This window comes from Mastigoproctus giganteus, chromosome 4 (genome assembly GCF_048544385.1).
Source record: "Mastigoproctus giganteus isolate SK-2022 chromosome 4, ASM4854438v1, whole genome shotgun sequence".
Classification (NCBI taxonomy): Eukaryota; Metazoa; Arthropoda; class Arachnida; order Uropygi; family Thelyphonidae; genus Mastigoproctus; species Mastigoproctus giganteus.
The window spans coordinates 141,981,282-142,001,628 of record NC_143578.1 but is presented as its reverse complement, the minus strand read 5'-3'; the positions used below and the strand labels follow the sequence as shown (position 1 = coordinate 142,001,628).

Below are 20,347 nucleotides of genomic sequence, written 5' to 3'. Positions count from 1 at the left end.
ACCGAACCTTTCCATTCAATTAGTCCATAAATGGGTAACATAACGCCAGAATATCACCAGTGGATCGACACAGACGGAATCCATATTAGCGATCGTTGAACGGACGGAATGTTTCTAGGTAGTTTAAAAGTTGGCGGTTAATTGATTTCTCCATTACTTCAGAAAGAGTAGAAGTAATTGCAATTGGACGATAATTGGATGGGAGGGATTTGTCACCCTTTTTAGGTACTGGCTGGAAATGAGCAAATTTCCTAGCAGAAGGAAAACCTTTTGAACAAGAAAGTGAAAAAAGGCGGCAAAGAACATGAGTAAGTTCAGGAGCACAGGTTTTGAGAACAAGTGAAGAAATATCATCAGGACCTGGAGTCTTCTTAGCATCAAGATTCGTGAAAATCCTATTTACATCCTTTTGACGGAAGACCACAGGAGGCATTGATGGAACACGTTAGGAATGGTGGGAGGTGTTTTAGAAAGATCATTGATACGTGAGTTGGAGGAAAAATGGGATGCTTGCAGGCCAGCTTTATCCTTGGCTGAAGAGACAACAGAACCATCTGGTTTTGACAGAGGTGGGAGCAGAGATGGGCAAAAGTTGCGGCTAATAGCTTTGGCAAGATTCCAGAATGCTTTGCTATCATTAGGGGAAGAAGCAAGTTTTACATTCTCAGCCTGTTCAAAATCTAGTTTGGAGTGTTTAATAACTGCTTTTCAATTGTTGCCAGCTTTGGTGTAGGCAGAAAATGAAACTGAAAATTTGGAAACAAGCCAATTACGATATGCAGCGTTCTACTCTTGAACAGCCTTGGCACATTTATTGGAAAGCCAAGGTTTAGATAAAGGACGAGATTTTAATGTGGACTTTGAAATAAAGGATTCCATTCCTACAAGAATAATTTCACTGACACGATCTGAGCAAACGTTGACATCAGAAGTTTTGAAACAGTAATCCGACCAAGGAAAAGAAGGAAAGAAATCTCGCAGGTCATCCCATTTTGCATTCTTGTAATGCCAAACAATTCGAGGTTGGGAATTGCCATGAGATAAATGATCCATTGGAGAAGAGACAATGACCAAGTTGTGATCTGAGGTGCCTAAATGACCATTCACTTCGACCGTGTACTTAGAAGGGTTGTCTGTGAGAAAAATATCAAGCGTGTTGGTGGTGTGGTTAGTATAGTCCTGATTCTTTTAGGTAAAAGAACAATCTATGCAAGGTCATTAGCAATTGAAAAGCCTCAGCATGTCGACCAGCTGGTTTGGTGTGACTAGAGAACGGAAGCCAGCTGGATTTGTGAACATTAAAATCAACAAGGACAATTACCTCACTGTTAGGAAAGTTGGTATGGAGACAGTCAAGTTGCAAAGAGAGGAAGTCGAAGAGCTCCAAGTGACTAGTGGAGTTTGGAGAACGGTAGAGACAACAAATTAATTTGACAAAATGAGGTAGAGAGAGAGAGAGTTTAAGCCAGAGAAGATCGGAAAGAGGGGTTACATATTACCAAGTCTCTGACAGGGAATATGAGATCTGACCTATGCACAAGTACCACCTTTTAAGGGAAAGGAATCATACAGAGAATAATTTGGGCAACTGAGATGAGCAATAATTGAATCAGCCGATAACTGAGATTCGGTATCTCACACACACACACACACACACACACACACACACACACACACACACACACACACACACACACACACACACACACACACACGAGAACATTTTTTTGTTCTATGGTCGATTTGTCTGTTTCTGGAAGAACCACTGAGTTACCAGGTGGAAAAACCTTGCTATTAACGCCTGAGTCCGACTAACTGCGCCACGTAGTGAAAAAAGCCCATTAAAGTTCCTCGTGTTATCGACGGGATCCGAACCCGGGCCTTTTCCAACTGCTGTAGGGAGGACGGTGACGATACCACTGTGCTGCTCCCCAGACATTCCATTGGTTACAAATGTTTGTCTTGGTCTGCCTTGAATTTATTTAAACTATAAACTTCCACAACAGATGGAAGTTTGTTCCAGCAATCAACTGTCCGCTGGCTAAAAGCAAATTTCCGCACATCTATACTACAACTGTATTTTCTCCGTTTGAATCTTTGCCCCATCAGGTATGTAATCTGAGCAAGAGAACCCATCAGTATTGAGCCTGCTCAATCCATTAAAGGCCTTATACCCTCAATCGGATGGCCTTGCAGGTGCCTAGTCTCCAGAAGTTGCAATTTGCGGGATTTAGGTTTTTATTTCTAAGAGAAACCCCTTTCTTCCTCTCACCAATCTTAGTTGCCCTTCTCTGTAATCGTTTTGGGACTCTACATCCTTCCTAAAATGTGGCTTACACACTTGTACGCAGTACTCAAGGTGTGGGCTGACCATTGCTTATAAAAGGGGATAATCAACTCCCTATTCCTGCTAGTCAAATTACTGTTTATCACTAACAAGACCACATGACCTACTCTGGCTACCTGTCTGCACTGCTCAGAAATCTTCATGACTGCACAATTACTCCCAGGTCGTTTTCGTTTTCTACTGCCTTAAGTATAGTACCACACATTTGGTACACTTTTGTTGGGTTACTGCTACTCATATGGAGTAATTTGCATTTGTCCATGTTAAACTTCAGTTGCCACTTCTCAGCCCATATATCCAAATTTTCTAGATCCTGTTGCAATAGCACACTTCCATTGCTGTCACTAGAACCTGCACAAACCTGCCAACCTTTGTATCATCTGCAAACTTTGACATTAAGCTTGGTGTACCTTCATCAATAGCATTGATAAATATGCTAAACAACAATGGGCCCTACACCGAACCCTGAGTGACATCACTTATAATATTAGTCCACATAGTGCAGGTCCATTGATTACCACTTTCCGTATTTTCCACTCAACCATCCTTTTAACCATTGTAGCAACTTGTCGTTAATACCATACTGCTCCAGTTTGTACAATGGTCCTCCATGTGCAAAAGTATCAAGAGCTTTCCTGAAATCCAAGTATATGATATCAAAATTATTTTTCGCCTGCAGTTCGTTCGTGACCACATCGTAATATCTAATCAAATTGGTCAGACAAGACTTCCCCTTAACAAACCCACGCTGTTTCTGAACTATTATTTTATTCTTGTCTGAGTGATCCTGCATCACTTCTTTAACCAGTCACTCCATTATTTTCCCCTGAACAGAAGTTAAACTAACAGGTATGATATTACTCGTGTCATCCTTTGTTTCCCCTTTTGTGAAGTGGAGATACAATTGCACGTCTCCAGTATGTGGGGACCTCCCCTGAGTGCAAGGATGATCTCATAATTATGGCTAAGGGTTTGCTTACTTCCCTTGCCACCTCCTTTAATATAACTGGACAGATCCCATCTACCCCAGGTGCCTTTCTTATGGAGACTAGGCAGACTAGGCCCCTGAGTGCAAGGATGATCTCATAATTATGGCTAAGGGTTTGCTTACTTCCTTTGCCACCTCCTTTAATATAACTGGACAGATCCCATCTACCCCAGGTGCCTTTCTTATGGAGACTAGGCACCTGCAAGGCCATCTGATTGAGGTGTGATCTCTTGCTCAGTATACATACCTGATGGGGGCAAAGATTCAAACTGATGAATGACAGTTGTAGCCTATATGTGCGGAAATTTGCATTTAGGCTGCGGACAGTTGATTGCTAGAACAAACTTCCATCTGTTGTGGAAGTTGATAGTTTAAACAAATTCAAAGCGAACTAGACAAACATTTGGAACGAATAGACTGTCTGCGTGGTAGCACAGTAGTATTGTCACCATCTTCCCCACACCGGGTGGAATCCCATCGATGACGCCAGGAACTTTAATGGCCTTTTTTTCACTCCGTGGCTGAGTTAGTCTGTCTCGGGGGTAGATAGCAAGGTTTTCCCCCAGAAACGGGTTATTCGTCCAGCAAAACAGAGAACCCGACCATAGAACACATGCAATTAGCAGACATAAGAAATTTACATTTACTTAATATATATACCTAAATACATTGAAAATTTCCATTTAGGTATATGGTGTTGCAATAATGACAATCGAGTTGCCAAGTATAACTCTACAATATGAGAGATTCCTGATGGTGTGGATTACACTAATATAGATTATGATATACAGTAGTTTAGGGCTGGAGCCTCAAGTTATGTAGGGAAGTTACTAGTGTACAGGTTAGTGGATTTGCATCATATCTGAATGTAGCCAACTACTTTGTAGTTATAAATCGGCATCATTAAGTATATCTCATATTGTGAATACATTCAGAACGAGTCGCCATGATATTGCACTACCTTGAATAAATAATGCTTCAGTATAGGAGCAGACAATAGTCTTCTGCTATGCTGAATAGTATCCGCTGAGAATAAGAAGACTTATTCTCATTGGATACTATCACCCATTGGCATCGTTTCGGACCTTATTGTATATGTATACTGGACAGATCCCATCTACCCCAGGTGCCTTTCTTATGTTAAACTTCAACAATTCTATCAAAATTACAAATCCACTTTGCCCTCAGTTATTACAAATCATTTAACTCCCTGTTAGAGTTTGATAAACATCTGGCCCTCTCCCTGAGTAACTCCTCATGCGTGAATGTAGATGCAAAATACTCATTCAGATTATCAGCTCTCTGAGCAGAATCATCAATAGTCAAACCATTGCTATTTAGTGGACCGATCTGATTCATCCCCTTCCTTATAAGTAAAGAAGTATTTGCTGTTTTTGGTTGAAATCTTTTCCCAAAGATTTCTCATAATTTGCCTTTGCTTGCGTAACCTCCTTTGTGACTTGATTATGGACTAGCTTTTACATAGCATAGTCTTCTATGTTGTCTGACAATTTATGTGCATCCCATGCATTTTTCTTCTCTGCCACGAGTGTCATTAGTTCCTCTGACTTGTGCCTAAATCTAGAGGAGTATTTCTTCGAACAAAAATCTTAGTAGCGTTAAAAATTACTTCCTTTAATGCTTCCTATTTAGAATTTGCTGTTGGCAACATCATCAATGGGTCCCACTGTTTAGAACATGTACCTCTCTATATATGTTGGAGGCATTCTGTAGGGAGATTAACTACCATACAAGTTAGCTCAATTGCGTGATATCTGTACTTAGTCAACTACTTAAATAGTTATAAATTGGCATCATTAAATATATCTCATATTGTGAATACCTTCACAACGAGTTGCCATGATACTGCAGTACCTCGAATAAGTAACGCTTCACCATAGGACAAGACTCTTGTTACTTATTATCATCGGATACCATCACCGAGTTGTAGCTTATTGGGTCTTCATCAGTGGATGGGCAGCAGAGGTTTAGCGCTAAAAAAAATAGTACCGGAACGCTCGTTCTCCAGAAGACTATATGATAACGCCATATCGACTGTACAGTAACTGAATCAGAATTCGGACTCACGGTTCATAGAACAATCAGTTCTAGCATTCAGTTCATGGCGAATCAAATTGAGCATTCGCACGCATCACAGTATATTTCATTCGTTGGATCCCTTTATCTTACAAATTGTACTTGAGTAAGAAACGTTCAAGTTTCATTGCGAAATTTATATTTTTGTTTTTAAATAAAGTTTTAAAGAAATCTATTAATTTTAAAGATTGCTATTAATATATATTTTTAGTAGCAATGAGTAAAATAGATATTTCTCCCTTACCTTTGATTATGCCATTGTTTCATAATATTAGTTAGGTGTATAAATTTAAGGATTTTCTATTATGGCATTTAGAAAAAAGTAACGCCTCCGTAGCCGAGTGGGCAGGAGCGGGAGTGTAGTAGTACACGCTCTTTGAGTAGACCGGAACGTCGTTCTGGTACGTTCTGGGCCCAATACACCACTGGTGGGCAGGTACCCTTGTGTTACAACGATGACAACCCAGTTGCGAAGTATAACTCCACAATATGAGAGATGCCTGATGCACTAACTTGTACACTAGTTAAGCTCCCTATGTAACTTGAGGCTTTTGCCCTAAACTATATCGCAATCTAAATTACTCCACACCATCAAGCATCTCTCATATTGTGAAGTTATACTTCGCAACTGGGTTGTCATCATTGCATCACCAGGGTACCTGCCTACCCACTGATGAAGAGCCAATAATCTCCGAATCGGTGATGGTATCCGCTGATAATAAGTAACAAGAGTCTTGTACTATGGTGAAGCGTTACTTATTCGAGGTAGCGTAATATCATGGCAATTCGTTGTGAAGGTATTCACAATATTAGATATACTTAATGATGCCAATTTATAACTGCTTAAGTAGTTGGCTATGTATAGATATGATGCCATTGCACTAACTTGTATGGTAGTTAAGCTCCCTACGTAACTTGAGGCTCTAGCAGAACTAGATTCTAGTCAGAACTAAACAAACATTTGGAGCGAGTGGATGGGTGAAATGAGAAGGGGTTTTTTTTGGCTCATGCTATATGAGTTTGCTTTCTTGAAACATATATACCTTTACTAAAGCTTATGCTAATACATTGGTCACTTCGAAGTTATTGTCTAGAAAATTTATTGAGTTTTCTTGAACAGTTTGCATTTATATCATAAAGTGTTGTGTTCCATTTCAGTCTAAGAATTCCATGGTTGTTTTCAAATTTTTGTAACCCTAATCCCCAAGCCCTCCATTGGGTGGGGGAAAGCAACAAAATCTCTGAAAATTATGCTTATTTCCGAATTTTGCTTATTTCCTCACTCTCTGATCTTTGTAGTCTCTCCCAAAATAATATTTCTCTTCGAAAATGGGCTTACTTCCTAGTTTTACCATTTGATTTCGCCCACGAGGCACTGAATTTTCAGTTGGTATGATCGCTGTCCTCCACAAACCGATAGAAAAGACTTGAGTTAGAATGATGTCAATGACGTTAGCAATTTTTTAGTCTTTTTTTACAACGTTTCTATGTTAGTCGGTCACAGGTGAGGGTAGCATGATTTTTTTTTCTCCCGGAAGCCTGGGTTTTTATTTCAGCAAACTGCAAATTGATCGCAGAATACACCCAGATTGCAGACGTGGTTATGCACTGCTCAATGTAGCCTAAGTTGCTGATGCGGCTGAAAAAAAAAAAAAAAGAAAAGAAAACAAGCTAAACTTGAGACTTACGCACTCAGCACACACAAACACATGTAACTGTGACAGCCCTAGCACAGGTGGTAAATCGCTGTCACACGGGACGGAAAAAACCCGAGTTCGAGTCCTGTCGCGAGGAATTTTTATGGGTCTTTTCCACAACGTTTCTGTGTTAGTCGGTCTCAGGCGAAGATAGCATAGTTTGTTTTCCTTGGGAAACGCGGGTTTTTTTGACTAACAAGCAGAAAATCTACCAAAGAACACAAGCAATTTACAGATAGTATACACTGAGCAATATGGCCTTAGTTGCTGAAAACTGTACTACTGCTACACACAACAGTAATGAATTTATTGGAAAAATAAAATAAATAACCACAAATCAGCGGTTTAAAACCTCCATCCGGTAGTGTTCCTAGTAGGTGATTCTGTTCAGTGGAAGCTATGTTACATGACGTGAGAGAGTAACATGTCACATGTAACTGTGTTAAATAGTGGACGACGGATTTGGAACTGGACGGAATTGAAGCCTCAGTGTACGTAGTAAAATGAGAAATATGGCGACAGTTTCCAGGTGTATTGGTGTGTTATCAGCTAATATGTGGAAGAATTTCATATATGGAAATTGCAAAGTCACGTGTGTATGTATTAATGTTAAATCTTCTACTTTATTTGCTTATGTTGTGAGATTTTGATTAGATTAAAAATATATATATATATCCCGGAGAGCTTTTATTTGTTAGGAAACCTTATATGAAAAATGAAACATTTTATTTTTTGATGAACGCATGATATGTTATAACATGTTATTAGAACACTTGAAAACACAAGGACACGTGATGTGATTGTTTTTTATCGCTGCAAGCAGGGACGTCGGGTCCCCTTCCCTCCAAATTTCTATTCCCTGTAAAAAGGAATTAATTATTTGCAAGAATAATTAAGATTATGCCTACTGTATGGGATTTCTTGCGTCGACAAGATCACACTCACATGGCACTCACTTGTTTGTGACGTTTGTTTGACCTTAACTTTGGGCCTCACATTGCCATCTCCAGTAGTAAGGAATTTCTTGTGCATTGGCACAACCTTTCAATTTATGGTTGAACTCCAGTACACTGTACCCCGATGAAAGCGAAGAAAGAGTGCGGTGATTGACAGGTGGAGTCACCTCCCACTCAATGCTGTGATTGGGTGATTATTGTGGAGGCATTTTCTTTCTGATTGTTTTGTGTTGTCGAGGAGTGGGGGGTGCTTAGCTTAGGTAGGGTGTTTATCTCCCCCATCCTGCTGTTTTTGAATCGGAAAATGAGTTCGCGATCTAAAAACAGCGGCAAATGGAGGAAAAACACCCTAGGCATATCAGCCTAGGTGGAATCACAACTTGTCAATCGGTGCTTTCCCGCTGTTTTGCCATGTTGGATGGGGTAACCTAATCATGAGTTTTACCCAATTTTGTTTTATATCACTTAAAATACATTGAAGAGCATGGTGTGTGTATATGTATACAGGGTGTCTCAAAAATATTGGTACAGACTTTTAGGGGAGATAGGTAACATCTAAAGGAATGGGAATCGCATAGCAACCCATAACCAGAAACGTCACGGGAAAGTAGTAGCAGAGGCACAAGAAGTAGAAATGACACAAGACAGTAATTAGTGGCAAACATTTATTTGACAATATTAACAATGGAGTATGAGATGGATGCATTTCATGATGTTACAGGTATGGGCCAGCTAAGCAGTCACAGACCATACCTGCTCACACATTTATTGCGAAGCGATGTTGTGCCGTATGGGGGCGCACACCGTGTGGGCCCTCTGCTAATCCATACACTAGGTGCATATCTGCCAGCTCACAGTTCATATATCAATGCATGCTCTTCGTGTGGTGGCTACTGCTTGAATGATTAAACCAGAAATTTTCCCTCTCGCGAACTGATGAACAGTGTCGTATACCGACTTACGGTGACGTTTCCGGTTATGGGTTCCTATGCGATTCACATTCCTTTAGATGTTACCTACTTCCCCTAAACATTTGTACCAATAATAAATAATGTCAAATTTGCATAAATCTTTTTCGGAACAAGTTTTTATAATATTTTGATAAAACTAAATAAGTGCACAGTTAACATCAGAAAAATGTTTAAAAACTCCATGTGAATTTTAAAAACGGGGGTGTCATGACAAAGGAGTTGATTACTCGCTGTTTGAAATTTTTTTTTAAATTTTGAAAAATGGGATTGCACTGTTTCTCTGATTTTTTTTTTTTTTTTTTTATTCTTCTCCTGGTAGCTAGTGTAACTGCCAGGTAAAAATTGTTGAACCAATTAATTGATTACATGGAGATTTGAGTTCTTGTGGAATCTGTGTCCTGTTAGTTCTTACAGAACTCAGGATTGTAAGTATGTCTTTGAACTTCTTGCTCAGTTAACTTGGACCCAGTCATATGCAGTAATCTATCTGTTAGTTTTTCTTATTGGAATAATAAGATGCAGAACTGAATGTATAGTGATTGAAAGTTTGCCTCTTCTTTTTCTCTCCTAAACATTAGTGAACTGGTAAAGGTTTCTTGAATTCATCAGACATTACCTTGATATTGTTGGTCACCTTAGTTTTAGCAATGGCCACATGGTGCAAGGAAGCCTATGGCTTATGTGCACCAGCCAAAAAAAAAAAAATAAATAAAAATAAAATAATAATAAAAATAAAATAACATTAATAAGAAAATTAAAAAAAAGAAAAGAAAAGGAAATAGACAACCAACCATTAGGTAATATTGAATTATCCAGCTGACCTTTGAATTTCCCCAAGCTATCAGCCTCTACTACCCATGTAAGCAACTTATTCCAGTAATTTATAACTCTTTTAAAACTAGTTATTAACCGGCTAAAATAAAATTATTAACAGCACTGAAAAGTAACTAACATTTTACCAATTAATTATAATTATGTGGAACTAATTCTTTTCACTTCATTGCACACATTTTACAATGTAATATTGATTCAACTTTTTAAAATATTTATTTCCTCTTCTGGATGTTAACAAAAATTGAAATGCAACCCATGTTTCATGGATCTTCTGATTTAAAAAAAACAAACATGGCAACAGCATGCACCTGACAACTTAATATGTAATCAAACTTTTTTTACCAATTTTCTACTGAATTAAAATTTGTAATACAACTCATATTTCAGACATTTTGTGATTAATGGAATAAGCAAATAGTTCAAACAAATAACAGGATAATGAAATAATTCATTTACATAAATAGTAAATTCATAATATGAACATCTCACTAAAAAGAAATAAGAGCAACCACTAAGAATCTTTAATTTCTGCATGACTATCATATTAGTATTACCAGTGGCAAATGATGCAAGAAAGCAAGCTTATACAGCATCAGCAAAAAAATAAAATAAAATAAAATAAATACACCTCAAACCTTCGGATATTACCTGCAATCAGCAATATTAAAACAAAGTCCTACACATAGTCAAAAAATAATTTACTACCTGAGCAGGATCCTTAAACAATTTTCACTTGGTATTAGGAAAGAAAAGATTGCAGAAATTTTCTTTCTTATACATTGTTCTTCATTATATAACATGTTAGTACCACTGTCATCATATAAAGCCAGTTCTGCAGAATTAGAAATTGGATCAACATTAAAAATGAAATCTTTACAAAACTTTATTAAAAAAAAAAAAAAAGAATGTCATTAAGAGTTTTCTAAAAATTAAAGTTTTCAAAACCTTGATATTTTTATATGGTTTCTCTGTGAGATATGTGAGGTGTGATCAAAAAATTTCAGTGACTGATTTTGTATATGAAGTTATATTGAATTGTAGCAAGCTGCAACTTGTCACATGTTGGTGACTATCTAGACATAGTAATGCATGAATTGCTTGTTTATCATAATCTTAATTAGTGTGTATTGAATAGAAGGTGTTTGTTTCATTGCATTTAAAATTAGTGATTTTAATGTGCAGAAAATTTGAATCAAATTTTGTTTCAGATTAGAGAAAACTGCAAAACAGAAACCTATGAATGTTAAAAGTTTTTGGAAATTCTGTCATTTGAAGACACTTCAGTAGTTCAGAGTTCAAAGTGGGCCTCGTATTCATTGAAGATGATTCTTGTCCTACCCAACCTTCATCTTCAGAAATCATGATTCATTCATTTGTGATCTGATTGATGCTTAAGTATGGAGTTACTAGTGAAAGCAGTACTTCTTATGGTTGTGACAATCAATTTTAGCATAAGGTTCATTTCAGTGTATTTCAACGAAGTTTGTTCTTCGCATCCTCACTGAGATCAGAGTGAATGGCAAAGTCTCGTATGTTGGATCTTGGTTAACTTGCTCTTGCCATTGACTCGCTGTTTCTTACATCATCCACATACAGGAGCACATACGAATAATATCGAAGCCCAGTGGAAGAAACTAAAAAGTGTAACTAAAGGAGTAAATGGCAGCTGTAAACATATGTTGATGGATCACATTAATGAATATATGTGGTTTCCCAAATTTATGGAAAAAAAAAGAAGATACTTTTCACAATATTGTTACTCAAATTGCGAATAGCTATTCAGGTCCAACTGTATGATTTGTACTCATGAATTTTTTTTTCTGAGAAAGTTTTGTTCTGTTCATTTTTATGTTCTTCATTGTGTTTTTTTTTTTTTTTTTTTTTTTTCTCATTATTAAAAGCAGATTTTTGGAGTTGATGCGTGCTTTTACTGTATTGATTTAGGTTTGGTTACGAAAAAAGGAAAATGTTTCTTTGTTTTTCGTTGTATTTCATAACTTGAGCTTAAATGGTAGGTTAGGAAATAAAAGAAAAGGTTTCCTTGTACAGTCAGTCCTCGTATAACATGTGTTTGCACTACACGAATTTGATCATACATGATTTATAAATAGGGGAACGATATCTTATATAACACGAACCGAATTCACTTGTACACGATTTGCCTTTGTGTTTACAAGAAATGGCAGTCGAACGCAGAATCACCCCAACTGAACGCAACACGATAGGAACGAAGAGAAGGTTCTGAAAAGTATTTGTTCTTTATATCAGTGAAGGGGAAACACATTTCACCATAATAACGTAAAAACCAACACAATTCCAGCTATCGGTTTAATCATAAATGCAATTAGATCGAGTTTACTACCAGTTTATAACAGATTCCACTAGCAGAAACGCAACTGGAAATTGTTTTTATTGTTTTATGGTAGTAATCCCTAGAAATGTGCTTTAGTAAAATGTTAATAGTGTATCTCTGTCTTTATGGTGTTGTTTATTCAGTTGCTACACAGCTTTGTTTATGTGTATCAAGCGTGCCTCCTCGTTTTGTAATTGTGCTTTATTCCCTAAAAATGAGTAAAATACTTAAAAGGCGTGAAAAGGAAGCGTCCTGGTGAAGACACTGCAGATTCAGAGAGAAAAAGAAAAGCAATATCGATAAACAGAGGCAGACTGGGTCAAAAAGTTTTACCCGGGAAAATTTATAGTGGCCTCATACTATGGTTTATGGCCAAAATCACACCGGCCTCCTCCGGCCCACCGGGGTTTCCCCGGTAAGGCTTATGGCCAGTCCGCTTCTGTCGATAGAGAAAAAATATGAAATTGTGAAAGGCTTTTAGCGAAATGAAAGACCATGTGATATTGCACGTGCTACAGACCTAAATGAGGCAACCCCGAGAATTACAAAGAATGCAGAGAAAATAAAAACAACTTTCATAGCAGGAACAACTCAAAGTGTAATTAAAATCCATTAGATTAAGACACAAAGAATTGGAAGAGATAGAACGGCTGTCATCTGTTTGGATAGAAAATCAAACAAAAAACAAGTTTGCTTACGATAGAAACAAAAGCATTAGCAATATTTTATTACATAATAGTCATAATAAAATACTTACGTATTTTATTACGATTATTTATTGTGTTTGGTAATGTTTCAGTTACAAATGTGTGTTCAATCTTGGGTGGTCGGCACATAACCCTATTTTTCCCATAGGGCCTGTTGTTTATATTGCATGATTTTGCATTGCACGAGTGTTTCTAGGAACACAACTATCGTGCTATACGAGGACTGACTGTATTTCGCAACCTAAACTTAAACGTTAGGTTGGGAAATAAAGAAAAAGAAAGAAAGAGTCTTTATATATATATACTGAATAGCTATTAAGGTGCTGATTGACATTATGATACGTGTGTATCCGTATGAGTGTCTTTAAAAATAAAAGTACAGTAATAAAAAATATTAATATTTTATTAATAAACAATTTATGTGCTAGTCCACTCATGATTCTAAATGAAAAAAGGTTAGGTTACCCCCTCCATTTCGGGAGAGGTTTAAGCTCCCATGGGATTCAAGTGGAGGTAACCTGTTATCGTGTGTTGTGTTCGCGCATCAATCAGCACGGCGTTTGCCATGCCTACCTGTCAATCAGTATATTGTTCTCGACTTTGCTCCAGACCGATAACATCTACCATCTGTTTACCGAGTGAGCAGCGCTAGAGTGCCGTATCGGCAAACTAATTTTCCGGGTATGTTATCCGGCGTTTCTCGTCATTCTTGTGCAGGCTTTCTTTACCTTTGCCGCTAAGGCAGTTTATGAGAAATGTGTGGCAAAGAAAGCGAAGAAAAACAGCAAAGACTTCTGTTCTTATCTTAGCAGGTTTTGAATCACACTGGGGCTATGGGTGCCAAGGGTTACAGTGATCAAGGAATTCCCTGAGTGATTTCTAGATCATTTTTTCTCAAAGTTTTATTCATTTGTAGAAGTTTTCTTATGTTCCCATTAATTAATTGTAAACTTAGTATTATGAATTGTAACTAATTTACAGAAAGGAAAACCAACTTTATTTTTCCATCAAATTAACTTACTAACTTTTACATGCCTGGTGACTGTAGTGGCACTGCTCCTGCCTCCCCGTGGTTGGGCCAGTAACCGGAGAAGATCCACTCTCTCAGGGCTGAAAGGAGCAAAGATGGAAAACACTGTTTCCACCTTTAGAGCCATTGAGCTCAAGGCTAGCAACAAGTGACAGCAAAAATTACTATTCTCAACCCAAAAGATTGAAAACAACCCCTCAAGAGGACATACTAGCTTTCCTCATACTGCACTGTCTATTTGAGCAGCCTTTGAGTAAACAATCCCCATTCCTTGTTCAGAAATGCATTGAGTCTTCAGCAGGTTCACCAAAATCAGTAAGCTAACTCCAGTCTGGGGATTTTCTGGTAGAGAGCATGAAATCCCAGCATTCTGCAAAGTTATGAAACATGACTAGTTTTGGCGGACAACCAATAAAACTTACTCCCCATGCCACCCTAAACTCCTCGAAGGGAGTAATTGCAGAATGAGACTTATTAACTGTATCAGAGGAGGAAATAGTTCAAGAGCTACGTGAGTCATCCAAGCAAGGAGAATTATGACAGGAGCATAATCCTCACTTTTAGCTCTCCCATCCTACTGTCATCTGTTTAAGCAGGCTATCTCCATTACCACGTCTGTCCTTACATCCTGAATCTATTTGGGTGCTACAAGTGTCAAAAATATGAACACTCCTAAACTGCATGTCGAGGTGGGGCAATATGTCCTAATTGTCGATCAAAGAAGCACAATCAATCTGAATGCACTGCTAGGGTAATCTAGGGTAATCACCCGCTTTCTCCAAAATATGCAAACAATGGAAGCAAGGGAAAAAAATACAATATAAAATTGAAAACAAAGTCACGTATTCAGAGGTCAGAAGACAAATAATCAAAACAGAGCTAAAACATGCATATGCCAGAGCCACTGAACAATTTCAGTCAGTAGGTATTCAAACAGGTATTACAGTTCCTCCAAATCTATCTCTAATTGGGCATGTTCCATGCTCTGCTTCCAAACAGTGTCCTTTGCAACAAGCCAGTAATACCTCAGTTACCATTCCAGCCGATGTAACCTCCGACAGCAAAACCAAAAGTTACAGAAACCATGGTATCGAAATCACCGATTTTAACCGGAATAGATATTGAACAACAGCATAATTCAAATGATGGAATATTAGAACTTCATGTGACAAATGAAATGGATGTAACACACCCCTTCTTTTCAAAAAAAGACAAAAGTAGATTGATACAAACAAGTCACAACTAAAAAGCAGTCAGAAACAAAAACAACCATCAAAACTGCTATTAGGAAAGGCTCCTTCAATGGAATTATAGAGCCTTTTGCAATAAAAAAAGGCTATTTACATGAACTCATTGACTGTTATAAACCAGCAGGCATATCCCTACAGGAAATTTATTTAAATTCACAAGTTTGTCCAATGTTTAAAAATTTTAATATCTTCAGGCAAGATATCTCCTGTCCGTGGATGGGTGGCAGTTATTGTTAGAATCAGTGTACCATCCAAACATATCGCTCTTCAGACTCCTTTTGAAGTAGTGGCAGTAAGCATTGTAATTGGCATCACTACAATAGCATCTATATATATATATATATATATTCCTCCAAATTTCTCATTCTCTTCAGATGACCTAGAAAATCAAATAGAACAGCTGCCATCTTCATTCTTCTTACTCGGAGACTTCAATGCTCATCATCTGATATGGGGATCTCCAACAATTGACAAGAGAGGTAACACAGACAGCTGACAGAATCCTTTCTTGATACTTATCAACTTACCCTTTTCAACACTGGTGAACCGCCGACCGGGCTAGCCGAGTGGGTAAAGTACCTGCCCGGCAACCCAAAGGTCGCGGGTTCGATTCCCGCCTCGGGCTTGGATCAAAGTACTGCAAAAACCTTGGGAGGTGCAATATGGCCACAGAAGCCGATGCGCCAACAACTACCAAATCAAAAAAAAAAAAAAAAAAAACTGGTGAACCTACCTATATTCATTTTTTGACAGGATTCACGAGTGCAATAGACCTACCAATCCGCTCTCCTTCCATGTATACTATTATGGAGTGGTCTGTTCTTGAGAACTCGCCAAACCGTGATCACCTGCCGATTTTCTGCAAGCTCCAAACACGGGTACACGGGCAAACTTCCTTCACTGTGTCACTCCACTGGAAAATTTGGTGGAGCACACTAGAATGAATATGCCTCTCATGTCCAGTTAGGTGATAAAATAATCCAATCCCAGCCCATAGACAATGTCAGAGAACATGTAACTAACCAAATATTACAAGCTGGCTACCTCTGCAATACCAAAATTTTTATGGGAAAATGGAAACACAGTAATTACTGGTGGAATAAAGATTGTATCACACTGTATCACATTGTACCAAACAGGGAAAAAATAGAGCTTGGAATTTAATTCATAAATTCCCCACAACTAGTAACCTAATTAACTTCAAAAGACTGAAGCCAAGTTCCACCAAATAAGAAGAAAAGCAAAGAAAGATGCTTGGATTAGCTTTTCCTCAAGTATAAACAAGTAAGTAATTTCTAAGAATACTTACCCTTGTATTCTTAGAAAATACAAATACTTAATGGCAGATAGGTTCAGCCCCCAGCTAAAACTGGGGGCTGATTAGTATTTGTATTTTCTGAACTGGGAAGAGAAGGAGTTGTCATCACTGGGAGAAATAGCAAATGTCTTAGTGGAATTGTTTGTCAGTATATCAGCAATATCCACCTACAATGCAACCTTTCAACAAATTAAAGAATCTGGAGAACAGCATAAGATTAATTTTTCTACAATAGTTTCACACCCATACAACCAGCCATTCACATTAACAGAACTTTTAGAGGTGCTCAATAAAACATCCAGTAGTGCTTCTGGTCCAGATGGGATCTACTACATAATGTTTAAACAACTTAACAACAGAGCAAAAAGAACATTGTTAAACTATTACAACTGAATATTCTTAGAAAATACTTATCCAATCTCATGGTGTCACTCTGTAGATCTAGCCTTCCCAAAGCCCGGAAAGGATTGTACCATTCCACACAGGTCGATTCCACTGACTAGTTGTTCAGGCAAAGTCCAGGAAAAAATAGTTCACAGGTGGCTAATGTGGCTCCTAGAAACAAACAACTTGCTAAACAATAACCAGTACATGTTTCAAAAGAATCCGTCCATACTAGATGTGATGTTAAAGACAGAAGCAGACATCCATAATGCCTTCATTAGGAGACAACATCTGGTCATGATTAATCTCGATATTGAGAAAGACTTCGATACCACCTGGCGATATGGAGTACTTCAAGATCTTCATTTGTTCGGCTTGTGAGGTCACGTACCCCAATTTATACAAAACTTGCTACGCCCCAGAACGTTTATACAAATCATTTGAATAAGTGGAAGGTGTACCACAGGGATCTGTGGCACACCTTCCACTTATTCATACCCAATGCAATGGACTGAGAGGTGGCAACTGAAGTTTAACATTGACAAATGCAAAGTAATGCATATGGGTAGCAGTAACCCAAGAGAAACGTACCAACTGTGTGGTACTACACTGACAGTGGTAGAGAGTGAAAAGGACCTGGGGGTAATTGTGCATGAGATATGAAGTTTTCTGAGCAGTGCAGATGGTTTGCAAGAGTAGCTCATGTTGTCTTGTCAATGATATGCAGGACTTTTTCTAGCAGGGATGAGGAGGTGATTATCCCTTTGTATAAGGCAATGGTCAGGCCACACCTTGAGTACTGCATACAGGTCTGGAGGCCTCATTTTACGAAGGATGTAGAGTTGCTGGAATGAGTACAGAGAAGGGAAAAGAGATTGGTGAATGGAACAAAGGGTTGCTGTTACCAAGAAAGGCTTAAGTTCTGTAAATTGCAGCGTCTGGACACTAGGCACCTACGAGGTGATCTGATTGAGGTGTATGGGATTCTTCCTCTTGCTCAGAACAATTGCCTGAGAGGTCATAAATTCAGATTTTGGAAAGACAGTTGTAGGATAGGTGTGTGGAAGTTTGCCTTTTGCCAGCAGGTGGTTGATTGCTGGAACAGACTTGCATCTGTCGTAGAAGTTGATAGCTTAAATAGATTCAAGGCAGAACTAGACAAACAGTTGGAGTGAGTGGATGAGTGAAATAAAAATGGTATTTTTTTTTTTTTTTTTTTTTGGACTGATGCTATATAACCTTTCTTTTTTTGCATCATGTGCCTTTGCTAATGCTAATCTCTGGAGAAAATTCTTATTGTGTAACTATGCAGCAAAGATTAAAAGTATTCCAACCCTTCCCGTTTGCAGTACCTGTTTGACCCTCATTACGTCATATTATATCACAGTAAACTTAATGAAAACTGCTCCACAGGGTTCAACTGCAAGAACTCCTGCTTAGCTGGGACATTAACTTTCACAATATATTCCAAGACCTTGCTACTCCTGAACTTCTCTGGGCCAAATTCTCACCTCTCTGCCACAGTTTTTTTGTATGTTGGGGAAACTCCTCCTTTGCAATCGCCAACTTTGAACAATTACATAGAGCACATTCCTTGGAAAATTCATATGAAGTGCATATCTATACCGATGGTTCCTAAACAGATGCAGCCATAGGTGCTGCAGCATTTCTTCCATCTTCTCAGTAGCTGTGTCTCTTCCTACTGAATACAGTACCTCAGAATTATTTTCAATAAAACTAGCTCTGGATAACATAAACAACCACCGTATCAAGCAATACAGTAATACCCCGAAGTTACGCGATAGGTGGGTCCGACGAAAATCGCGTAAGTCGAATTCGCGTAAGTCGGGGTACAACTTTGCATATAAATACATATAAATTTTGCTTAATTGGGACCAAGGACTAACAAAAACACTAGTTTAGAAGAAAAATATTAATAAAATTGCAGTTCTTTATACATATTAATACAAAATATGTATTAAAAAAAAACAAATGACTTGCGTAAAAAAGTTATTTCGATGTCGATGGCTTCATAAAATCTAACAAATTCGTCTGACGACACAGCGCGTTCTTTTTTTCACGCAGAATTTCTTCGTAGCAAGCTAATAATTTTTTTATTCCTTGCTTTGTAGCTATAACGCGTTCTTCGTTGGAGTCTATGTTTTCTAAAATTTTTAAGCCCTTTACAATTGAGCCCTTTTCAATTTTCAACCTGTCAAGTTTGCAATTGTCATGAGCTTTTCGCCGTTGCTTCATTTAGGCCTGTAGCACGTGCAATATCACATGGTCTTTCATTTCGCTCAAAGCGTTTCGCAATTTCATATTTTTTCTCTATCGACAGAAGTGGACTGGCCATAAGCCTTACCGGGGAAACCCCGGTTGGCCAGTGTGATTTTGGCCATAAACCATAGTATGAGGCCACTATAAATTTTCCCGGGTAAGAATTTTTGACCCAGTCCGCCTCTGTTTATCGATAATTGCTTTTCTTTTTCTCTCTGAATCTGCAGTGTCTTCACCAGGACGCTTCCTTTTCACACCTTTTAATTAAGTATTTTACTCATTTTTAGGGAATAAAGCACAATTACAAAACGAGGAGGCACACTTTATACGCATAAACAAAGCTGCGCGCATGTAGCAACTGAATAAACAACACCATAAAAGCAGAGATACACTATTAACACCTCACATTTCTAGGGGTTACTACCATAAAACAATAAAAATCCAGTTGCGTTTCTGCTAGTGAAATCTGTTATAAACTGGTAGTAAACTCGATCTAATTGCATTTGCGATTATACCGATAGCTGGAATTGTGTTGGTTTTTACGTTATTATGGTGAAATGTGTTTCCCCTTCACTGATATAAAAAAACATAAAAGCAGCAAAGTTGAATTTTGTTCATCTTTCGCTGTCATTCTCCGCCGTCGCACCGTATATCGATAACATATGAAAAACGACCTTGAAGATAGTGGGCGGCAGCGTTGTAAACGAAAAAAATCAAGAACCGCGTAACTCCGAGTTCGCTTAAGTCGGGGTAGCGTAAGTCGGGGTATTACTGTATCTGATATATACAAACTCCTTAAGTGCAATCACTGCCATGCAATCTACCTTTTCTTCCTCTCATCCCATTCTTAAAGAGATCCAATTTAAATTATTTTACTATCAAACAGCGAACCAAAAGGTTATATTCTGCTGCCTCCCTGGTCATGTCGGCATCCCAGGTAATGAACATGTGTATGGGGCTGCTAAACATCTTAATTATGGATCTTCCAATCAACTGAAAGTGCCTTACACTGACTGCAAATCCATTATTAAAACAACATATAGGAAACAATGATCTCACTTCTGGCAAACTGAAATCAATAATAAACTGTTGCAGATAAAAAAGAGCCACATCAGTGGATTTCCACTTTCAGGAG

At 38.1% G+C, this 20,347-nt stretch overlaps 1 protein-coding gene across 3 annotated transcripts in view; it reads left to right on the top strand.

Annotated features, from left to right (window-relative positions):
* Window positions 1–7,483: 7,483 nt before the first annotated feature.
* The window catches only part of Dbct (Dihydrolipoamide branched chain transacylase E2), a 561,035-nt gene continuing 548,171 nt past the window's right edge, over window positions 7,484–20,347 (top strand). For all 3 annotated transcript variants that reach the window (XM_090372955.1, XM_090372954.1, XM_090372953.1), the window contains exon 1: window positions 7,484–7,725. In XM_090372955.1, coding sequence (XP_090229081.1) covers window positions 7,703–7,725 — 23 coding nt within the window. In that variant the 5' untranslated portion in view covers window positions 7,484–7,702. The remainder of the gene's footprint in view (window positions 7,726–20,347) is intronic.